The sequence below is a fragment of the Anabas testudineus genome, chromosome 16, assembly GCF_900324465.2.
Source record: "Anabas testudineus chromosome 16, fAnaTes1.2, whole genome shotgun sequence".
Lineage (NCBI taxonomy): Eukaryota > Metazoa > Chordata > Actinopteri > Anabantiformes > Anabantidae > Anabas > Anabas testudineus.
The window spans coordinates 3,695,949-3,721,292 of NC_046625.1; the positions used below are offsets into that span (position 1 = coordinate 3,695,949).

The 25,344-nt window shown below is 38.6% G+C and overlaps 1 protein-coding gene across 1 annotated transcript in view; it reads left to right on the forward strand.

Annotated features, from left to right (window-relative positions):
- Positions 1–25,344, forward strand: part of dgkb (diacylglycerol kinase, beta) — a 53,819-nt gene that overhangs the window by 3,585 nt on the left and 24,890 nt on the right. The window contains exons 3-19 of the mRNA XM_026370145.1: positions 3,727–3,803; positions 4,434–4,454; positions 4,884–5,031; positions 8,228–8,365; positions 11,866–11,915; positions 13,003–13,077; positions 13,263–13,382; positions 14,098–14,215; positions 14,762–14,850; positions 15,208–15,324; positions 15,607–15,705; positions 16,222–16,323; positions 18,348–18,421; positions 19,052–19,126; positions 21,744–21,829; positions 22,470–22,559; positions 23,303–23,463. Of these exons, the coding sequence (XP_026225930.1) occupies positions 3,727–3,803; positions 4,434–4,454; positions 4,884–5,031; positions 8,228–8,365; positions 11,866–11,915; positions 13,003–13,077; positions 13,263–13,382; positions 14,098–14,215; positions 14,762–14,850; positions 15,208–15,324; positions 15,607–15,705; positions 16,222–16,323; positions 18,348–18,421; positions 19,052–19,126; positions 21,744–21,829; positions 22,470–22,559; positions 23,303–23,463 (1,640 nt within the window). The remainder of the gene's footprint in view (positions 1–3,726; positions 3,804–4,433; positions 4,455–4,883; positions 5,032–8,227; positions 8,366–11,865; positions 11,916–13,002; positions 13,078–13,262; positions 13,383–14,097; positions 14,216–14,761; positions 14,851–15,207; positions 15,325–15,606; positions 15,706–16,221; positions 16,324–18,347; positions 18,422–19,051; positions 19,127–21,743; positions 21,830–22,469; positions 22,560–23,302; positions 23,464–25,344) is intronic.

Genomic DNA, 25,344 nt, shown 5'->3' on the forward strand with positions numbered 1-25,344 from the left:
GTTTAACAGATTTGGATCATGCCTTAATTCATGAGATCAGAATTATGAAATAAGAGGATTTGTTGGTGCTAGAAGGTTGAAGGAGATGACATTCACATCGTTGTGAAAGCAACACAACATATTTCCCAAAATGTGAAGTTGTTCACTTCTCCACTCTTGGTTGTTGGAAAGTTGGCATGAATTGGATTTCTGCTTTCATACCTTCACTAATCCTTCTCGCACATGGAGACAAATGTGCATTCGCATAAGTTGCTGCACAGCAAGACATACACAAACACACTCACGTTGATAACATCCAACTAGAAAACGATGTCTGCTGTGAAGTACAGTTCAGTTCCGGTCACTATGGTTAACCTCAAACATCCTTCTCAAAATTGTAACGTCCTAATTGCCGACAGCGTGTTTGTCTTGCTGCTCGAGCATTTAATCTGTGTGGCGCTGTTAGAGCTCTGAATGATTCATTCTCAACCCAGCGAATAGCTCCCCTGCTCACCAGACTGTGCTCTGGATGCCTGGAGTTTATGTTACGCTCCAAGATGTTGACACATTTCATCATTTGAATTAGTACCAGGGATGGAAAATCTGACGATACCTGGCAGCCCAACTGCAGGATGTTGTGCACCACCCACACATCGTGTTGGAAGGACTTTGAAATAGCAAAATGCCAGTCACAGTAAATCGTTTGTAGGAAGACAAACAATGGAGCTAACTATGGACAAGGAAGAAATGTTTATCCAACTCTTTTAGATCCTAAGTGCTTTTTGTGTTAGCTCTCCTTATACAATAGAGGGGTATACAGTCGCTCAAAGTATTTCAGAGCTATTCTTAGTGTCTACACTGCGTCGTCAAGCTGTGGACTCTTTCATTTGCTATTCAGAGCACAGAGTATGAATCTTAATAATTAATGCTCTTACTCAGGATGTCTTGTACCAGTGTTTCACTTGGTAATGACATTTCTCCCTATAATTGCTCTGTGCCTGGTGGCAGCATTGTTCCTGACTGCGAGGAACTCCCTTGCTCACTCTAGCAGATGCTAAGCTCGAGAGCCAATCGGGTTCAGGTTGTTGTTTCTGTGTTTTGCAAATATTTGCTTTGTGGGGGACTAAGGAGTTCACTTAAATGTTTCAGAGATGTGAGGCTTCACAATGGCGTTTGAAATGAAAATTGTGTGGGAATAAAAGCAATGATAAAGGGAGCAAAGCAGCAAAGAGTCTCAGTGTGTATGTGTGTGTGTGCAGGCATGTGTGTGCACACTAGACATATTTGGATAATCGTGTTTCAATGAGCTCCAGGCACCTCTTTGTGTGCTGTGCAGCTACAGGTTATAAAATATCCCATTCTCTGAGCTGTAACAATGGGCATCACCATCGCCTCCCCTCCCCTCCTCATCTCTCCCTTCCCTCTCATTAAAGTGAGACGCTGCGCACACTTTCATAACACTTTAATAGCTGTGCACCTAGTCAGGCACCTACGATCTGACTCACAACAATTAGAGTTCCTCTTTATGTGATATAATTGCTAATGTGCACAGTGTAGCACAGTGCTGCTTTACAGAAGGATAATTGTTTTACATTTGAACGTAGAGACAATCTTCAGTGTGTTTATGAACCTGGAAACATTAAATGCGACTTGTCCTCTTACTACTGTGCATTAGCCTGATTGAGAGAATACATTGTAATGTGTGCCTGCTGAATGTGACAGACAATCAGTGGAAGCATAATCACTCTGCTCTGTAATGGTTTTGGGTTTTTTAGATAGTGTGTTTTCACAGTCAATAATGATGATGTGCACTCAGTCAAATATGAGGCTTTTTTTTATTGTCACTTTTGCTAAAATACGTCCTGAGAAAGCCAAAGATCCAAAGCCATTAGTGCAGAGGCAACAAAACGCAACAGCTAAGAAAAGGCTTTTAAGATGAGCTCATTTAAATACCATAGAATATTAATATCGGCCTTTATTAACTTATAGCAAATATATTTTCTGATGTATTCTTAGAGCAACTAGAAACAGATACAAACCTGGGAGGGGTAAAAAACAAAAAGAAGTCTGTGAAACAAGTTAGCTAATATCTAGCACTGACTTAAACAAGCATCTTAATGTAATTTGTGCTGAGCAGGATCTGTCTTGTGCTTAGAGAATCCCTCTATTGCATGTGAGAAAATGGTTCTTCTAATTAACTCCAGTAACATTAGAACTGTGTATCTGTGGTGCGGCAAATTGATTTAGCAGTAGGGCTCATAAACGCTCTGCAGCATGGAGTAATTATCACAGCAAATCTGGTTGATGAAGTAATTTCTATTTTGTCTTCTCTCTCTTTTCTTAAAACAAGTATAAAAATGCCAGTGTGGTCACATTTAAATAAAAATCAATATATTGTCCTGATAGGTTTCACAGCAATCCTGCTTGTTCTGTTGGGTTTCAAGACAAATTTTATCATTTGGTATTTAAGTTGATGACTACACAGTAGTAGTAGGTTATTTACTCTTATTTATTGTAGGGCTAGTGGTTGTAATCAATATTCTATAGTGATCATGCATCATATGGCTGCTTGCACAACTGTATGCCAACAAATAACAATATTCGATGGTTATCACCGATCTCTGGAGAAAACGTTCATCCGGGGGTTATAACTTAAAATCAATGCTAATAATTTGTGTTTTCAAGATACCAGGCAACTGTTTGCTAATGTTTTATGCAGTTTAACGTGTTAAGTCCTCCTCAGTTTGACCGATTGGCTGCTGTATCCTGAGTTAATGAAGAAAACAAGCTGCATAGCTGTAGGTAGCTAGCTGGCGAACTTAAAATGCTCAGTCATTACTTAATGTTGTGAACACATAAGAAAATGCATTTCGCTCTTTTTCTGAGAGTGTTTTGTCCCGGCTCGCTTGAGTTAAGGGAAGCAACATAAGGTTAGGTTAAGTCATTTATTGTAATGATTGGTCGGACAAAGAGCCAACAGGTGCTGCTCATCACAGAAACAAAAGCACAAAGGAATTTCCAAAACTAAGAGAAGTACAGTAGACAACAGATGAAAAACCAAAAAATATATACAGTAAGGGTTTACATCCTGGCCCAGTCGCCAGGCTGCATCCTATCAGCAAACTCCCAAAGTACAAAGAGTAAAATGTACAGATTTCTTAATCACATGTTGATTGACTTAATAGTTTGTCAGAGGATGGGGTGTAAACAGGAAGTGACTTAAACATGTGCACCCACTCCAAAAAATGACATAAAGAGAGATTGTAGAGGCATCAAACTTGTATAACTTAACAGAAGTCACCTCCAGGTTTCCAGGTTGAGTTTCTATATATTCTATACTGTACATGTTTGTCACACATTTCTGTTATTGCTTTACATGTTTACATAGCTCAATTAGTGTATTTTTATTTATTTATTTTGATTTAAGAACCTAAATGAGGTGTAATTCATGTACTGACGTGACCTCATCAGTGGGTAGTGTAGGCTCCACAGCTGACTCACAGATGGGGGTGCAAGTGTCCACTTGAAAATCATTTTACAATAACAAGTTTTGTTTTTTGTTATTGTACCTGTATATTATCACATGACATTAACACATCATTCTTTGTTAAGTGTAATTATACATCAATCATGTAGTGTGCTATAAATTAATGTTTAATATTAAAGAAACGAATACTCACGCAAAGCAAGAAGTAGCTAGAACACAGCTCACAAATATAGTAACATGTCCTCAATGTTTTCCCTCAGACTCAACCAAGAAGCTGAAGGATGTGCTGCAGGAGTTCCATGGAGATGGTGTGTTGGCTAAATACAATCCAGAGGAGGTATGTACACTACAGAGTCTGTGGAGCTGATAGTACAACTATCCATAATGACAAAATGGAAGAATTGCCATAGATCTTGAAGTATACCTGCCAAATGTGTAGCTTTGCTTTTGTTTTGTGCTTTTGGTCTGTTTAGTCTTTTTCTAGTTCTTGTAGTTCTGCAGATTTTGCACTCTGCTTCATTCACACATTTTCTGAAAGTGCTTTGACACAAAGCTGAAGCCTTTTAGCATGAGAAATAATTGGAATACACCTCTGAAACCGAGAAGTTTTTTTTCAGGGTTATAAGGTTAATTTTTTTTTTGTTTCATACAAGAGTCTCACTCACAGATGAACATACTAAAAACTGATCGTCTGATATGTTGATACGCGGAAAAAGTTGATTCTGGCAAGTGTTTCCTGAAAATACCACAATCTTAATTCCAAAATATTCAGTACAATATTTTGATCCAGTATTCATGCATTAATGTTTATGATAGCCTTCACTAAAAAACTTAATTTCATTTATGTCTCTGAGGGGATGCCTCGCATGTGTTATATGAACATTTAGCACATTTCACATGTAATAAATACATGATTCATTCATGAACATGTTTACTTTCTTTCTCTGTACAATGCTGCCGGTTATAGAAGCAGGAAATCCTCAGCCAGGTAACTACTAACGCTTCCTCTCTGTAATTTATCATTGGTTTATTTTGCTCATAATGTTCCCAACTAAACCCAAAGTGTCTTCCACTTGTTAAAGTTGTGTTCATAAGAAAACTATATGGGCCAGTTTTGTCACTTGGTGAGAACCAAAAGGATGAATGAAGCTGTACTCCTAGATATTAGGCAGATGGATAGTAGAAACAACACATTACATCACTGAATGAATAGAAGAATACTGCAGAAATATTAAACCTACGCTAAAATAGATCTTCACCACCCACAGGGCAAGCAACACTTGCAGAAATCTGCAACATGACTTCTGCAACATTTAGAAAATGATCACTAAAACATATCATCTATATTAATATCAAACCTTTCATACCCACTGTGACACCCAACGTACCTGTATTATATTCCCTTCTTGACTTTTAGGAAATTGACTTTGAGGGCTTCAAGGTTTTCATGCAGACGTTCCTGGAGAGCGAACTCCCTGAAGAGTTCTGTCAGCACCTCTTTATGTCCTTCAGCAACAAGGGGCCCAAACCCAGTCCCTCATCTTCGGACAAACCCAGAGTCTCTGGTGAGTTTAGTACGAAACACTTTCACCTAACTTAACAAACGATGTTTCAAACACAGCATGTTCGTGCACATAATGATATATGAGAAACTCTTATTCCTCGTCCTCACAGCATTTCTTCAGTGGCCTCCTCTTGTCAGATTTTTAATATGAGCTACTTTACTCTGTCATTTCCAGAAACTTTGACAGCAGAGCTTTTATTTATTTTTTTATTTCTTGGTGCATAAAAACAGCCCCATCTTTCTGTGTTGTGATGTCAAACAATCATATTTCCTGCCAAGTCTAGCACAGTGACACACAATGTAAATTATAGCATAGAAGCTGCCAGTTGCCTTGGCAATCATCTGTTTGTTGAAAGGATTTACACTAATGTCTTATTCTCACGTGGTAATGACTAACTGATATTAAAATAACACTCGGTTCAGGCGGTGTTCACCTACACTGAGACTTGGCTTTAGTTTTCAGCGTTTATGAAACAGTAAGGCTCCACAAACCTCCTACACGTTCTTCCTATGTCAGCTACTGATGAAAGTTCATACAATCTTATCTTTATGGTCTCAACGAATTGCACATTGTCTTCTGAGTATCTTACAACCACAGGCAAAACTGATATTCCAAAAGAGCCAAAACTAAATCAGATGTCAACGCTCTGTAATAGAGAATCAGACACGTACAGTAACATCATCCAAAGAACAGACACTCAGACATCAAACTTTGGGGCTTCACTGACAGACATGCCAAGTATCTTACAGCTCAGCTCAGCAGATTTCTTACCAACAAAAGAATCATGTTGTTTTTTCTCATTAGGCTGATAGCCGCAGGAGCCTTAATGAGCAACGGTTGAGCATATAGTGTGTAAACAAGCCATAGTTATGAAGAGAGACCGGCGTCCAAAAATAGCACCGATACAGTGGGTGAAATAATGAAATTGCCTTATTCTTATTTTGCAGAGAGTAAATACTGTTGAATAGCTGGATCGAAGTCTTTTGTAAAATAATAGTAAAATAAAATAAGAACATTCCCCAGTTGCTGATACCATCGAGAGGCTAGAAATTGAAAACATTCATCTTGGAGACTGAACACTAGTGAAGTACTTTAAAAATAAAAAGTGAGGTGTTACTACTATAAATCTGTGAATCCAGCTGGGGTGATTTCTAACCAAGAAATATAAAGCAATGCTGTAGTGGTGACTACACTCATAATCATATGTCACAAGTAAAACCTGAGCATAAAATGTTGTTGGTAAACGACTCTAATCTCACTCGATCCTTTATTTTAATAGAAGAGTGAAATCAATACATGTAATGCACATAGCTTTTTTGCTCCATAGAGCAGGTTCAGTTAGTTCTGGTAGGGTAGAGTTCATCACCAGGAGGCGCAAAGATATTAAACCCTTCAATACCAAGATGTTATTTCTCGTCTTGTGCAGCAAACACCACCAGGGGCCTGTTTGGACTATTGCTGCAGTTAAAAAACAGTGCTGAGTTTTAAAACCTGCTGTTTAATGGATGGGACATTTAAGGGAGAACATTTCTTGGTTAAAAGGCCGATGATGGCTGGAGGAAATGACGTCACATCACGGTGGCTAACGTAGCTAGCTAACCACAGAGATGCTAACATTACTTTTAAGGTAGCATAACGTTACCTTATTATTGAAATGTGTGGTTTATTGCAGCCAGTTGTTGATGAATATGCTTTTTGGGCTTGTCTAACCAGCATGTACAGCCAACTGGAGGTCATCTAAACTTTAACTCAGATACTAATTAGCCATGTGGAGTTGATGTGAGACAGCTGATGTTAGCTAACTTTAGTGTTTACATTTGTGAAAAGTACCAATAAAAACACAAAGTTGTCTTCTGACTAGAGGTTATTATATTTTTACCTATAATTTATACCTTATCTACATTATCAACCTAGTGTTTTGAAGCTACTGCTGTTTCATGATCCACTTGCTCAGTGCAGCTGTTTGGTCTCTTCATGCAGGTGTGGAGGCTGAGACTCCCTGAACCCTAACCCTAACCCTGAACCCTAACCCTAACCCTAAGCCCTGAACCCTAAGCCCTGAACCCTAACCCTAAGCCCTGAAGCCTAAGCCTAACCCTAACCCTAACCCTAAGCCCTGAACCCTAACCCTAACCCTAAGCCCTGAACCCTAACCCTAACCCTAACCCTAACCCTAACCCTAACCCTAAGCCCTGAACCCTAAGCCCTGAGCCCTAACCCTAACCCTAGGCCCTGAACCCTAAGCCCTGAACCCTAACCCTAACCCTAAGCCCTGAACCCTAACCCTAACCCTAAGCCATGAACCCTAACCCTAACCCTAAGCCCTGAACCCTAAGCCCTGAACCCTAACCCTAACCCTAACCCTAACCCTAAGCCCTGAACCCTAACCCTAACCACTTTGGCCTTAAGCTTCATCATCTGCCATCAATAACCGCTCAGGTTGCCAGTGCTGGGATGGTGGCTAACTGTAGCTTTTACAACTTTAGCCTGTTTGTAACTTTTCTTGAAGCGGGTCTTTTGGTTTAGTCCTAACCAAACTCGGTTGTGAACAGTTCGGTTGTGAACGTTTTGCCATCATTAGCACACTGCCTGTGCTTGTTTCAGTTTGACCTACATTTCATTTTCAATCAATGACAATGACATCAAGTGGCTCCTGTCCGTCACGAAGTGTATTCACAGTGTATTCAGCTGCAGCACTGCTGTTTGTTCCTACAGATCCAATCTGAATAAAGTAATATTTCTCCTTAGCTGTGAAACACAAAAAGGTGGTCAAAAAGACCACAGAACCATAAACCCTCAATGACAAAAACAAAAGTGGGCCCTGACTTCAACCATATACTAAGGTTTTTAATGTGTCCCCAGACCAGACAGACAAGATCCAGCCCTGAAAGCTCGATGTGTATCTGAACCTAGTCCCACATAGTATAAATGTTCCACGTTAGTTTTATATTAAATATTTAATTCATGCTGATTTAGAGTCAATGCTACCTTGACAAAACAAAATAGTGCATATAGCACAGAGAAAATGAGAGCTCTCATGTGTGATACTGGCATATAGAAATTATTCACTGTTTGCTTGGCCTTTGGTGAACTGGACACCACCCACTGTTAATCAATCCTAACCCAGCAGGTTGTTGGGTTAACATTAGAGGCATTGTGGAGGAAGGTTTGACCTTTCATTTCCATCTTCCTCCAGGGCTAAAGCTGATCAAAAGCAACTCAACCCCTCTGAAGAACCCCGCACTGCCCAAGCCCCTGGATACAGTGCAGCTTAAGGACATTGTTTGTTACCTGTCACTGCTGGAGGGTGGACGTCCTGAGGACAAGCTTGAATGTGAGTGTCAACCCATGTCATGACTTTTTGGTTCCTTTTACTTTTTTAAACAAATAACATCTGAGGCACAGTGAGGTGTAGGATGTGGATAAGTCATTATACTACATTTAGGAATTGCAGCATATACAAATAAACAAAAATATGCAACTGAGCTGCCAGGAGCAGACGTAACCTAAACCTCAGCCGTTCTGCAGGTTATGTAAGGTCAGGCTAAAACCCAGTGAAAAAGGCAAAGTATAAGAAGACAAAGGTAATGTCATGACTCTTTGCTCTGCTGCTTTGCTAACAAAATCCAAGAACAGGTTGAAGGCAATCAAAGTAGCCTTTAGCTGTCTTCATAAATTAATCAAGTCTAAGGGACATCACATTACCCCATAAAGACTAATCCGCAGACTTCTTATACAGTACTATTAATAATTTCAGTCGTTTTAAAGTGAACACGTGGAAACGGCCCATTTTCTACGTGAAGATTTGTTGCTTCGGGGAAGATTCCCATCCAGGTGAAGTTATCTGGAAGTTGAGTCATGGCACCTGGACAACTGGAGGAGGTTTTTCAGGACCCAGTTATAATGCCAGACACGAGGTGAATAAGTAAAGGAGTTTATTACAAGTGAATGGTGACTAGGCAGCGAAGCAGGGAACAAAGAGACTGGAAAACAAAGCAATAACTTTAGCTGGGCGGAAAACGTAGCTGAGCACAATAAACAAAGTGACAACAAAAACAACCAGAAATATAAAACAAGAACTGAAGGAAACAACAAAAGGTGCGGTAAGACTGGTAAAAGTAACAACAAAAGGTCACCACAAAAAGAGCAGGCGTGCTACTGCAGGCACAGAAGCAAAGCTAAGGCACAATCGATTCGAGAGGGTATCCAGAAGAGAGCAAAAGGGCCAAAACATGAGGCAGGCAAGATCTGAGAGTAGACAGGGCAAACAAAACAAAACATTAGAAAACTTACCATCTCCTGTTCAATGGGCATTCTCACTTTATAGACTATTAAATGATTAACTGATGAACTGAGAAAATAATTGGCAGGTTGATAATGATAACAATGGTTACTTTAATTAATGTATATCATAAAGAAATGACTCACAACACTGTGAAATGCTCCTTTTAATTTTATTTCATTATTACACAAAGAAAACGTTTGAGTTCAGTCTTATTTGTTATATTTACTTAGATTTTATTGTCTGCAGTTGTGCACATGCTGAGAACTTAAATGGCATTATTACAGTGTCCACTTTACATGGTTAGCTACATAAAATCATAACATGAGGACATTGACTTGAACCTTTCTACAAACACTAATAGAGGGCTACTTTCCATCCAAATATTTCCTTCTTGTTCTTTTTGGATCTGTCTCTGTGTCTTTTTTCTTCTGTCTCAGCTTTTCATTGGAGTGAGTCAGTATTACTGTACCTGGTGTATGTAGAGCTTAAGACGTTAAGTTCTTTCTCGTTGTGTTAGACTTTCCCTCTAGTAAAATAATATCTAAAATGTGCTTTTTCAACTTACAACCAACATTATTTATTCATTGTGGTTTCAAGGTTTTATGATCTCAGGTGTGTTTTCTCTGCTTAGAGAATACATTCTTAATTGAAAAACAAATTAAATGAATTTATCTATGTCTACTCTGCTTGCTTGTCTCATCCCTTTAGAAAAGATCTTTGCAGATCTCATTAATTTTTTCCATAATGGTGTTTGATGCCTCAAATTCACAGTATGACACAACTTCCCACATGTCCTAGCTGCATTTATCATCATTTATTCACAAGGCTAGATTGCTTAATTGGACATGAGACTTGTTTTTGTGTTGAGGTAAATCTTATCCATCTGTTGAATTATTGAGTAGAGTAGCACTCATTAAACACAGTGTTGACTAAATAATTCATCTGATGCTGTGAGCACATCACGGATTTAACTATGGATTATGTCTTATTGGGCACGCTTTGCATCCCTGTCTCTGTTTTGCTTTGTGAGCCACTAATGTTAATTTCCAAGTGGATGGGTCCCTCTGCTGGTGTGTCTAGGAAATATTTTCAGTGCAACTTCCATGAGCAGTTAGGTCTTTTGCTATTATCAGCGTTATGTGACATGAACAAATTCAAGACATCCAGCAATGATGTCTGTACTGAAATATAACACCTGTCTTACAAGACATTTAGCAGCAGACTCAGCCACTCAGGTAAAATTTAGCATTAAGGCAAAAAAATTGGTCTTACTTCATAGAGTTTGTTTTCTTTGAGGTATTAACAGGATTCACTACCTTGAAGCAGCACAGCATAAAGCAGAAGAAGTAGAAATACACATACTCTATACTTAAGTGAAGTACTTGCCTAAAAAAACAACTTCTAAGGACAGGTGATCACCACCAACAAACACAAATGGTGACACAACCACAAATAGCTGGTGGCATCTAAAAGAGGACAAACCAATGTGCTGTATATGGATTTTTTATGTATTTGGAAACTAAGTCAAAGATCATACAAATCCATTTGTATGATCTAGTTGTGTTAGTGATTAAATTCAAATGTTCAGCTCAGTTTTACTACAGCACACATTTGTGTTAAATGATTGTTTAACTTCAATCTTAAAGTTACCTACCTTCCTTTAGATTGTCTAAAACGGGACTCTGAATAAGAGAACTGAAATCAATTACTATTGTTATTGACCTCATACTCTCATAATTGCAATTTTAGCTGATGAACTCCACAAGAATCTGCTGGATTTAAGTGGAAATACTTGAATGAATGATAATAAATTTACAGAAATAATATAAAAGATTAGATTTTCTCTGTCATTTGTTCCGCAGACGGAACTTAACAACTCTCATTATCTTTTGCACTTTATTGCTATTCTGGGGCCTCCTTGAGTCACCACAAGCACCTTCTTGTGACACCATTAACATCAACCCAACACCTAACACCACACTGGCATCACTTCCCCTCCTCCCTTTGGCCCAAAAGGTCATACTCACTCAAGAAACTGGCAATTAGCTCCTCGTTAGTGGCTGGACAAACCGCCATCTGACGTCAACTCTTTATGATGTCAGCAACTCTCTACCGCATCGCGACCACGCTCACGTGGAGGCCAGTCTGGAGGTGGGTTAGGGCACTGCAGCATTAGAGCATCTCTAAGAATAGTATGGAAATAATCTGCAGCCAGGTTATGTTGTTTGATGTCTGCTACGTTAAAACTTGTGAGTTGACTTTGGGGGTGTTTATGCATCAATGTGATGTGGGAGGATCTTTCAGTAACAGCTGTGATGTGGGAGCTGTCTGTTTCTATGGCGATGCTTTTGAGTGGTAATTAAGGGGCACTTAAAGTAGCAGCATTCAGATGCTTACTACAGCGGAGTTAAAGGTTTTGCTTTCTATTTGCATGCAGGGAAGTGCACTGTGACATTCAAAAAGAAAGACAAAACATGTTTTATGGAACAGTGAGCAATGTGCAACTTTTACTGTTCAATTCCTTCAACGTTTTGTTTTTGTCTTCACAGTTATGTTTCGACTTTATGACACAGATGGAAATGGCTCATTGGACAGCTCGGTAAATATTTCTCCTCTTGAATTTTTTATTTTAGTTTTATTATTTATTTTATTATTTTTTACTGACAAATCCATTGTTCTAAAGTGCACATGGTACCCGATCCCATGATTGGTAGACGCCTGCACTACCTCCTGATTCACAGCTACTCCAGTGTAGAGATTATTGGGATTGTTATAAGCATAAGAGGTTTTATGGGGATACTACCTAGGGGAAAGACGTCCTTTTTGATTGACTTTTGATTTCCTCCATAGCTGTATTAATTAATTTCCACTTCTCACAGTTTTATTTTTGAAACAATTGGTGATTTCTTAAATATGAAAACACTTCACTTGTTTATAATTTTATTAATGACATTAAAATGCTGCCTACACATGAATAAATCATCTAGAAGTCAAATAATACTCTGTACTGTTTATGTGGTAACTGTAACATACTAAATACTTACTATCCCATTTTAGGCATGTAAAACCTAAACACACAAGATGAGTAAATCAATGGCAGAGTGAGAGGGAAACAGAGTCAGTATATTTATGAATGAAAGAGCACCAGTGTTTACAGTATGTGTATATTGCATATATAGGAAGTATAGGAGGGAGTGAGGGAAGTGGGCGGAGGTGGCTTTGCACTAGATCACATTATTGGCTGGGAGAGGGGGAGAAAGAGGGAGAATAAAGCAGACATATTTATTTAGTGCGCCCTAAGTTGTGCTCCATGTTAGAGCAAATAACATTTTTTTAATCACTGAACTCTACACTCTTACTGGTACTCAGCGTATTATATTAAAGAGGTCCAAAGTGCATCCTAGTGATTCAGTCTGCCACTAGATAATGTCACCCCCTCCTGCCTCCAAAAAAGCAACCATTGTAATTAAACCATCAGCCTCCGAGCGCTTCCCACGCTGGCTTTGTTTTTCTCTGTGCAGCTCCACTGTGTGGAAGAATGACATTACCAACCTGCTATTACACGCTGTTTATCAGTCTATTCATGCCAAAGACATTTAATGACATCAACTTGTAAGGCTGCAATATACCGAAAGGTAAATACAGTATTTTTGTGCCTGTAATGACTGTCTGTGGCCTCACTGCAGGAACTGGAGCACATTATTTCCCAGATGATGCATGTAGCAGAGTACCTGGAATGGGACGTGACTGAGCTGAAACCAGTAAGAAAGACTTTTGACCCATAATCTGAATATTACAAACCTAAATATAAAAAGGTGTTTTGGACCTTTTGCAATTGAATTAATTAACAGACTTAACAATAGACATGGTGGTTTTCTCAAACTAAATTAACTACTGAGAAGTTAAGCTTCTTTCATTCTTGTCTTTCTTTCTTTTTTTTTTATAGATCCTCCAGGAAATGATGCAGGAGATCGACTATGACCACGATGGTACGGTGTCACTGGAGGAGTGGATACAGGGAGGCATGACCACCATCCCACTGCTGGTACTGCTGGGCCTGGAGACAGTGAGTCCACACAGAATAAACATGCACTTTTTGAATGATGACATTTTGAAATGGAATCGTTAGAGAGAACAAAGACTGATCAGGTAGTTGCAAACCAACATGAAATAAGAGTTGTTTACACAAGTGTCAAACTACATCAACTCCCATCAGCTGCAGCATTTGATGTGACAGTGCTCACAGTGACATAAAGCAAAGGCATGCAGTCTTGCCTGATATTAACCTTATTCCTTATAATTATTAACCCATTGTCTTTAATTCATACATTATTACATAACAACTTACACACTTCCCTCTGGTTTCCAAAGAACATCCTTACATACAGTATGTGTACCCCAGTTCACACTGTGCAGAACTCAAACTAAAGATAGTGCTGTCAGTTCTTAATTTTCCCACTAGATGGAAGCATTTGACTAGTTTCAGCAGAAATCCATTCAAGATGTCATTTTTATGAATGAAAATTACTGCAAAGGAAGTACAGAAAGACCTTTCCTATGTATATTCAGTATCAGTTTTTGACTGGAAGCAAACATGAAAAATAAACAACAAAAGAACTGCTGAGACAACGAAAAGACTAAATGACAAGTAAATCAGTCATATACTTGATGGTGGTTAGTTACATAAAGTTGTATTGCATAAAATGATGTAATGACTAGTGACTCAGTTAATCACCAGTTTTTCACATTGTTCTTCATTTGTTCTATTTCTCTCATTACAGAATGTAAAAGATGACGGGCAGCACGTGTGGAGACTGAAGCATTTCAACAAGCCAGCGTATTGTAACCTGTGTCTTAACATGCTAATTGGACTGGGGAAGCAGGGACTTTGCTGCTCATGTGAGTGATTCGCTAACTGTTAAAGGTTTGACACATTTGTACAGATACAAGACTGCAGTACAGTATGTTGATATAGCGTAGAAATACCTGTTAGTTAGAAAATAATTACACTATAAATTATTTTTAGATTCCTAGTTGCTGTCTCTATTTCCCAGTCTTGTTACCCTTCTGTCTACATGTTTGTATACTGAAGAGATAAACCATTAATAAACAGCAGTACTGTAAATTTGGTTTAGTTACACGCTAAGTTGGGACTGTAATTTTGAAATATTACAGAAAACAACTGAGTCATATTTTTTCACCTGTTTTTTTTCCCAAAAGTATAAAACTGTTTTTTTGCCCCCAATGGTCATTATCCATAAAGCACCCAACATTACACCTGAATAACAGGAAGTCTCAGGTCAGCTTCCACATACATAGTACTCCACCCTTGTGTATATTAATATTAAAATCATAGAATAGTTTTTTTCTGTCCTGTCTTATGTGTTGTATATTTTGTTATTTGAAAGTCTTAGAATGAGTTTTTATTTTCTATCTCTCCTTCAGTCTGCAAGTACACAGTCCATGAGCGCTGCGTGGCTCGGGCTCCACCGTCTTGCATCAAAACTTATGTCAAGTCCAAGAAAAACACAGAGGTGCGTCCAATTGAAGTGTTTACTAGTCGGCACGCTTGGATCAGCGATGGTCCACGGAGCTTAAGACGAGAGCTTTTCTTCCTCTAATGGAATTAAAGCAACTCAATCTGCTACTGAGCATTGCTAATTACCAGGATAGGCCTGGTTTAAAGACATAGATTCCACATTATTTGTTTGCTCTCTTTCTTTCCTGTTCCCCTTTTTCCTTTTGTTTTTCCTTCTTGCTTGTTTTCTTTGCCTCTTGCTTTCTTTAATTGTTGTGTCACATGTGCCTTTGTGTATATCTTGTTTTTCTGCACCATGTTTCTTTTCTCACTTCTTTCCCTCCTTGTATGCTGTCTATGCCTCTCTCCACAGGTAATGCATCATTTCTGGGTAGAGGGGAACTGCCCCACCAAGTGTGACAAGTGTCACAAAACCATTAAGTGTTACCAGGGCCTGACTGGGCTCCACTGTGTGTGGTGTCAAATCACGGTAAGCTGCCACCCGAGGAGAGGCAGCCACCTCCTCATTATATTCCCACTGCTTCTTGTTGTTTAGGGTTTCATTTTTGCACCTTTGATACATCTCAAGCTATCCCACCAATTTACACCCAGAAAACACTTGATTGTGGTTGTAAGTTAATAGAAAATAAAACAGAAGAAATGGCAAAAATAATGCAAATAAAACCTGAGTATAAAGCTTTAAATGTGCCCTTAAACATGTTCTGTTATTGACACAAGTTTGGCTGTTTTTAATGGCTGCCACTTCCTCCAGCTCCATAACAAGTGTGCCTCCCATGTGAAACCTGAGTGTGACTGTGGACCCCTGAAGGATCACATCCTGCCCCCCAACTCAATCTGCCCTATCGTCCTGGTAAGACTTCACTCCTCACTGGTCAGCGGTCCCGTGTCTAAGTGAATCTGGCCTTGTTTGACACTGTGTTTTCTGAGTGTGCAATCATCAGCCTGTGTTCTCCCGCTGAGCTCTGAAATGGCAAAGCTTTATTTATTTTATTTTTTTTATTTATTTATTTGTTCATTTGTCTGCAAAATGATACTAATCTGTTTTAGGGAATACGATCATACCTCAAATTTCTCGTTAAGCATTTCACCTGTATAATCTTTAACACTATGGTAAAAGTTTAAAATAAAATATAAATATAGTCAGAACCATTTTTTTTTTATTTAGATTTTTAATAGTTTATTTATTTGGTTATAGTAGTTTTTCTGCAGTATACCAGTTGTCTAAATTATCTAAACAAAGTAAAAGCAATAATTACATTTTTTTTAAATCATTCTTTAAATTTATCTCAAGTTTTCTCGCAGATCAGTCACATTTTAGTAGAAATCACCTGATTTATGATCTCACCTCTTTGACCTTTGACCACAGGAAAGACAGTCTACACTCAGGAAAGACTCGCGGTCCAGCCAATCTAGCCGGGGAAAGATGCAGAGGGCTAACTCAGTCACAGTGGATGGACAAGGACTTCAGGTGAAATCTAAGTATTCACCTCAATCTAGTATTCCTGATTTTTTTGCTGCCTGTGTAGATTTATACGTTTTGATACTGCAGTGTACATACAGGGATCACGTGAATTTAATCTAACTAAAATAAATACAAATGTTTTGTCTATTTTTATATGCTAGTCTAGTGAAGGCACATTTGTATTATACAAACACGCTTTACCAAGAAGTTTAGATTCAGTATAAAGCTGGATATGTTTTTTTTTTTTTTATAAAATGTAAAATGAGTCAGAGCTTTGACACAAAGCCATTGTAAGTAAGTAAACTTTATTCTACTGTGCTTTTTAAAACTAAAGTACATCACAAGTTCCCATTAAAAGGGAACTTAAAGAGTATACAAATAGTGTTTTTATAAGATATTATATTATATATTATTAAGCTTTTATACGCTGCTAATCTGAATCTGAGTCACTGCTACTGTCTCAATTTTGGACCAAGAAATGTTTAAAGATTTGTTTTCATAATTCAGGCGGTAGTATTTTTAGTCCACTAGTTGTATATGCACAGCTATAACAAGTACCCACGGATCAGTGTTGCATATCATGTTTTGAAATGAACCTCTAAACTTGGTCTTAGGTTGTATAATGGGGCTCTGCAGGCCCTGCTAGTAATCAGTATCAAACAGCAGAGCCCAGTCCGGCCTGATCCTCTCTAATATCTGTCAGCCAGCATGCTAGCGATGGAAACCTGCCTCTGTCTGTGGCGACTGCTCGTCTACATGTGGCTGGGAGAGAAATATGATGAATCATATCCCAGGCACATCCATCTATGCCTCTCGCCAGCTAACCAGCGTAATAATCAAGATTATTATTTATAATTACAGGAAGTAATGGATCACTCTGGACTGGACAGGGAGCTCATTAATTCACCCTTGGCCTGCTGGGATAGCAGACAGGGGGAGTTAAGCGCTTCATCTGTGTCAGGGATAGCACTGGGCGAGTCGTTGCAGACTAACTGCAGGAAGGACAGTTCAAACAGGGGCTGCTGGATTAGAGCTTGTTTATGTGGCGCTTTGTGAGTTCGGCCTCTGGCATTGGTGTGTCCACAGCTCTACTACTGCTCTACTACAGAGGAACAGGAAAATCCTCTCTCACGTCACATGAGACAAAGTGTCCTGCCAATTAGGAAGTGGTGACAAATAACTATGAGGACTGAATTGTGAATCATGACAGGTTGAACTGTATTAGATACAGTAAGGAGGCTTTGTTTTACTGTACTTTATATCCAGGGCTGTTTGATTACTGAAGCTTAAAGTACAGCCTGCATCAAATATCACTTATCCCCACATGAGCTTGAGCAAACGGCAAGCTTATTGACAAATCCCATGAAAAGACAAACATATATACAAAAAGTACTAAATATGTATACTATGCCTGTTTATCTAAACACTGCCTTGCTGTGAATTAATCCACCACTGAAAATAGTCCCTAACAAAAACACTATTTATTCCTGTTTGCGACTAACTACAGTATTTAAATCCGCTGTTTTAGGCAAATACTGATCAATTTTAATAATGATATACCTGTTTCCTAAGATTGACATCTTACTGCAAATATTTTAGTAAGAATGAAGCATCTTAGGGCTGAATATGACGGACAAAGGAAGTTAGAGAATAAGAGAATGTTTTTGATCCAACAAATTGACGTGGAGTGAACAAGATACATTTATTTCATCATATGTTGATATAAAAATAAATTTCTAGTGACTTTATTACTGCTCTCCTTTATTATAGCAAATTCCAATTAACACACAATAACAGTAAATTTGGATCCAGACAGAGGAATGTTCAGTGCTCCCACCTAGCCACAGCCAGGTAACAGGGAAACTACAGAAGGCTATATGTACAGTAAATGTATCACATGACTGACACAGCTTGGAAGAGCTGTATGTAATCAATAAAAAGTCATGAGGGATAAAGCTTGAAAGTGAATTCCTGTGAAGCATCCTGCAGTTTCCAAACATCAACGGTTTGTTTTGACATCTCCCATTCAGATCACAACAATAGAGGGCACTCATCCTCTGCTAGTGTTTGTCAATCCGAAGAGCGGGGGGAAGCAGGGAGAGAGGTAAGAACACAATCTGTCTCAACATGCTACAAGAGGCCTCTAAAGCTCCTCTTCACAGTGGCAGAGGGAAGGCAGCAGCAGCAGCTTGGCCCCTGGCTGCCAAGTGCTTTAGGCTTACTTAGTCAAATAAGAACACAATAACATTTACCTAAAGCTCTGGCTGCCTCTGCCGTCAGCTCTCAGCCACACACCCTCTCCACTCCTCAGACACCCTCCTCGCTGTCATGTCGCTGGCTGGCTGCTCTTCTTTAACCCAGGGCTAATTGGGTTATTACTGAAACATATTCATTCACTCCTTATTACACCAGCCTTCATTTGTTTAAATTATGAGATCAAAATATGACTTCAGCCAGTTGATATAATGAAATTGAAATTAAAATGAATTAGTCTTTCTAATGGTTTCTCCTTAAGGGGACTCGGGGTATGTCCCACCCCACTGCCCAGTCCACTGCCTTGTCATGCCCTGAGCAGAGGTTGGTCTGCATCTGCATTTACAGATCACCATCTGACACTAAATCCACATTTCTCAGTCCTACCTGTCAGTTTTTGAAGCAGGTCTTTACACCGTTAGTTTATTTTCTTTGGACAGATGCTTGCTGATGTGATATCTCTGTATCTTCTCTCCTGTAGGATTTACAGAAAGTTCCAGTATCTTCTGAACCCGAGACAAGTGTACAACCTGGCCAAGAATGGGCCCATGCCAGGGTATGTACAGCTAGTTCACCATGCCAAAGCATCAAAAATGTATTCAAGCACCATACTAACATGGACCTGATTTTATCAAACTGAAAAACACTTTTTAAATTTAAGATTTAGATAATGAGTCACTGTACAAGACATCCTTGTTGTGAATAGCAGGTTTTTAAAACTGTGTAATTCAGAATAACTATATTAGTGCATTTGATTTGATTTTGCAATTACTTTTTTAAACCTCCTATACCAGCAGCATGTCTTGCATGTTGCATTGCTACTTGACATAAATAGATCCACACAAATAAAAATTAAAATGTCCTATTTTTGCATAAAATTACACATCTCTAAAGAATGAACAGTATGCCAGATATTATATAGGTCAGCTCTTACCTGATTGGCTCTTCCTCCTGAAAGTATACAGTACATCTGATCAGTCATGTGATCGCTTGAAGCTGCGTTTATTCCTGCAGTGAGTTTATTAATGTCTTATTGTTCAATCTGTGAAGGACTTATTTACTCCTCTATAGGTTTCTTAGACAGTTTTTAAGTATGGTTTTTATAAGTTTGGAAATTGTGGGTCCTGAACTGCATTTATTAATTTTTTATTTACAAAAGCACCTTGAAGACAGCTGACATATTACTAGTACTTAATAACCATGTTAGTCTCGTCATTTCTAAACATCAACATCAAACTAGAAAGAAAGAAACACAAAAGTGGACTTTTTGTTATCTACCCTACAGATAATATCTAATGATTCTCTGTTTACAAATATCCTGTTGCGTCCTATTGTTGCTCACATATAATAACCACCATCACATGCAAGAGAGGCCTTTAGTATTAGAAGCTTCACTCAGTTCCTAACACAGCACAGACCCAAATAAGGTGAGTTCACACATAACAAATCCTGGAGGCGACTGCAGCATGCTGTAGCCTTACGCTAGTGGGGGCTCCACATGCATAAGCCTGTAAGTGAAGGGAGAGCTGATGACACAGATGACTGACAGGGAGAGAGAGGTGAAACTCTCGCCATACCACATGTGATCGCGCATACAGACGAGCCGCTCACCGCAGGCTGTGAGTGCGGACCGTCATCGGTTTTCCTATGGTTCACGCCTGTGATTAAGAAAAGGAATAGATCATTTACATGCATAAGACTCCTTCACTTGCGTCCAGCAGCATTTAAACACACAGGAGTGCCTGGCCGTGCTGCTATGTTGTTTGGCTTTGATTAGATCTGAAAACAGAGTCTTTGTGCCTTATAAAAAAATAAATACACCCGGCACACGCAGGGTACAGAAACCTCTGTGAGATCTGGGTTGTCAGTTTTCAGGTCACAGATGTGCTAACGCAGCTCCAAGTTTTTGGGGACTCACCTTGTGTCCACTGTTTTCTGCCTTTTCTATTGAATTGCATTAAGCTCAAAACATCACCTGCCTTCTTTATATCTGGGACTAAACCCAGAGCTTCTCCTCAGAGCTGAGAACTTTCCAGAGGCCTTTGTCCAGCTGGAATCTTGTTAATATTTTGTTAAGTGTACGCACATTAGTAAGGTGAACGGTCACAGTCGGACACTGCAGGCCGAGGCAGCCGCACGCACTCCTGTCAATTAGCTGCCTCACTAATGCAATTACAGCAAATTAAGTGTTTGTTTCTTGGTATTTACATATCCCCAAAGTTGCCTTTCATGTTTGCGGCCGTCTGTTTTGGTCTAATATGGTTTGTGGTCCCAGTTGGAGAGTAATTGAGCGAATCATTTACCCGCCATACGAGGCTCGGAGGCTGGCTCATTCAGTTAGGGCTTTGTTATTGTGAAGGAACGGAAGAAGTTGGACTGAACATTGCCTGTCATGATCCAATTAGTCCCCGAACAGGCAGGCTAGCTCACTGAATGAATAATTGTTAATGCGACATGTGTTATTTTGTAGGATTAGCGAGGGTTTGCAATGAAGCAGCATGTAGTGGTAGTGGGCTCTAAAATATGCTCATAATCTGCACACTGTGGCTGCATTATGTGAACACTACACTAAAAGCTAATGTGTTTTAATTAACCTTTATTTCTTTAATCACATGAATAAATGTCATTTTAAATGCTAATAAAATGACAGATTTCTTGTAAGATTTTATAATACAATTAAACATAACATGAGACAGCAACAAGTGTTGATTTCAAATCATTGTAATACTGACATACCTTACTCTTTAGAAGGGATATTTCCCTCTTCACAATCTAAAAGAGTAACACTTAGTGATTTAATTCATATAATTATAGAAAGTTTGTCCCAGTCTTGGTCTGTCAACTTTTTAACAAAGCAAAAACATGCTTAACCTTGTGTAATTACCCTGATACATCATGACTTTTACTATTTTTTTAAGAATTACTTTTGAATTTTTAACAGTGTCTGTGAAAACGAATCACTTGTTGGAATCAGTAGTTCTATAGAATTTGGATCTCGCACTCTTTAGAAGAGACGTGTCATGCTTTAAATGAAACGCAACATTTTGGGGTCAAGTTTCCTTTATGCTCAATGTAAAATATGTAGATAATTAGAAACATGTATAATGTATAATCGTAGGTAAAACAACTCGCTGTTTAGCAGTAATGTACAGAGAGGACTGTGTTTGTTACAGGTTGAACTTCTTTCGAGACGTACCTGATTTCAGAGTGCTGACCTGCGGAGGGGATGGCACTGTGGGCTGGATCCTGGACTTTATTGGTACAGAATATATTGTACAATATTTGACATTATCACAGTGTTATCATGAATTTGCACTACTTTCACACTATCAATTATTTTACAAGAATTACAAACTCTTCCAAACATCCTGGGTGCTGCAGAATCTTCAGCTTCTAATAACGTACGACACTCAATTTACTTTTTGGCAAAATTGCATGTGTTTTGATTAGTTTTCAAAATGAGCGCAACTCTTGTTGTCCAGGCAGAAATGGTAAAGCGCACTTTATGGTTTGTATATAAACACTTTCATTACGTTGAAGCCTGCGTATTCAGGGGTGGTAAAATAGTATGATTACGTGAGTTGGAAAACAACATATTAGTCATCATTTGTGGGAAAAAAATCACCTGGCCTCCTCTATTTGGTCTTGAAGACGTGTTTCTTGTTCAGACTCTCAAAAATTGCCTCAATTTTTTATCAATCAAAACAAAGAGAGGTAATAACCGCCAGGCAAAATGTGTCTCTTGAAATAGACTGTACAGCTGGACATTTGTATTGACTTGTAGTTTTACAAGTGGTCCTGCAAAATGGATTTGGTGCTTTCTTTGCAAGTCTGTGGGTTTGTATTCTTGAGTGGGCCATGTTTCACATCATGTTGTGATATTTGTCCCTCTGCTCCAGATAAGGCCAACCTGGACAGGAACCCCCCTGTGTGTATACTTCCTCTTGGCACAGGCAACGATCTGGCACGATGTCTGCGATGGGGCGGAGGTACTGACAGAAAATAGATACATTGAAGTACATGGCCTCTATTGTGTTTTACACCATACCCCTGTGTTAATATCACCATAACTGCTAGGTTTTGGAGTTTTTAAAAGTATTTTTCATGGTTTCTTTTATGTTGATCAAATGACAAACTACAAAAAAACAACTCTCAGAGGTCTAACCTACTGGGGACACCTAGACTAAAAGTACATTCTGTTTCTAATTTATTGGGTGCATCTATAAAGGTGTGATACAATAGGACTTTTGTATTGAATAGCATTAGATTGTATATGTGTGCCACTGAGATTATGTGCAGCACAGATTGAATTGATGAATTGATTGATGTTATTACAACAATGGAACATTTTAAATTCCAAAGTTTCAAATATTTCCCTTTATTCTTGTGACGACTAAAGCAGCATTTAGAGATGAAATTGCTTTTAAAATCACTAATCAACAAACAGACTAAATGCTTAATACACAAACTACATAAAATAAGTGATGATCTTGAAACTAAATAATATTGTAGTTGTAGGTGTGATTTGTTGAACCATCATATAAGCACCAGACAACATTTCTATATTTGATATTTGACAAGCAGCCAGTATTAGCCAATTAGGTCAATGATTCAAGAGGAACTTAGTGGATGTTAGGTAGCACTTATTTTACTGCAAGTCACTTGAAAGCATCACACAGTGGCACAAGCTGTTCCCAACCCATCTCTGTTGTCTCATGTTATTCCTTAAAAGGCTATGAGGGTGAGAGCCTCCTGAAGATCCTGCGGGACATCGAAAACAGTACAGAGGTAATGCTGGATCGCTGGAAGATTGATGTCACACCCACAGACAAGGAGGAGCGAGGTGACCCGGTGCCTTACAGCATTATAAACAACTACTTCTCTATTGGAGTGGTGAGTGAGACTTTAGTCAGTATTCATGGGGGTGAACAGGCAGGGGATGAGCAGACACCCTGTCAATTAACACTGAGCAATAGCTCTTCTTTATTTGGTCTCATATATCTCATTTAAGGTTAAGAAATACAAACAAAACTATTATTAGTACAGTGGGTTTTTTTCATGGTTCCTGCTGAGAAACATGAAAAAATGGTTCAAATACAGAAAGCAAGAATAGGTTTTACCTTCACTGACAATACGTAAAAGGCAACTTTTATAAGTCAAACAAGAACTCAATGAAATCAAAGGTCATATAAATGTTATAGTGGTAGGAAAATATTTCCTGGCTACATACCAAGTCATAATATGGGTTGAAATCTATCTATAAATTTGTGTGATTTGTGCACTTGTCTTATAAAGATTATGCCCAGAGTGCTTTATAAAACAGGGCTGATGTAAGACCAAAAACTAAAAGGAATATACTGTATAAAAAATACAAATGAAATTACATGAATACTTAATAACATAATGTAAAAGAACACTGACAACAATTCCAGCACAGCCAACAGTAAAAATATTTAAATAGAAAAATAAAGCTGTAACATGGTTACATTATAGATTTTCTGTTGTTGTATACAAAAACACAGAAACTACATTTGGTCCAATTATTTGTACTTTTATTACTTGATAAAATGATTATTGGCTTATTTCAAATATTTATTTATTTTTCCTTGTTTGTTTTTTTTCTTGTTTTTCTTGTTCTTCTATCTTTTACGTTTGCACATCTTTGATCTTTTAAGGCCTGCAGTTGTCAGATTCATAATGATGTCAGGAAGTACCCTATTAACCACACTTAACCATGAACACAGCACACTGGAAAAGCAAACTTGACTGGAGGGGGTTGCAGGGTTGCTGTAATGGCACACTGGTGCACTGCTGGTAGAAGAAGAATATGGCACCTCTTCACACCTTTCACACCAAAGTTAAGTTTAATCATGGTGACAAAGAGTCTCAGCCACAGAATAGCAAAGGTGCCAATAGCTTAACTCAGATACAAACTTAAACAGAACAAAGACTGAAGCTGCTGCAGCGCAGACTGACACAGTGAAATTTACACTGTCTATTCTAATTCTTGGGTCTGTTAGTAAAGAAGAAAAAACAATTCGCGGCACCAGTAGTAACAGCCTAATCAGTCAATTTATTTGTTTTGATCACATTCTGGTTAGGACTTTATTGAGATGTGCTCAAGCCTCAACTATCTCTGATCAATAAACAAGCCTTGTTGTGTATGTATCTGCATGGTGTTACGCAGCCATCAGCACCCCCCTGTCCATCTCCACCATAATGACACTGATTTCACGTACCTCATGTTAGGCATTACTGATAAATGTCAGGAGGAAATATGGTAATTGACATTTGCAGGTGGCAGAGGAGGGAGCCACTCTGTATGGTGAGATTCATACAGACTGTGGCAGGGACATAAGTGATGCATGGCCTTACAAATGTTAGTTGAATAACACCTCCAGCCTGGGCCCCTAATGACGACATTAGAGGATATTAGAGGACAGGTCTTGTTAACATTGTGAAAGAGGAGAACAATGGTTGCAATTCATCTACAGCGCTGAGCATGTGATGATGTGTATTAGGGGAAGTGGTTACAGTGTGAAACAAAACTCTGAACATTCATCCCAGTAGTAATCTCAGAAAGCACCAAGTGCATGTAACAAGTTAACTGATTTTTAGTTTTTAACATTTTTATAGGAATTTTGTAAACTTTCTGTTGGTGGGCATGAATCAGGACTTCTTTTGTTCTTCTTTTGTGCAGTGCTATTCAGTTAAGTTTATGTAGAAACCATTTTAAAAACATAATATTAGTGTGCACCAGAAAGCATGTAAAAA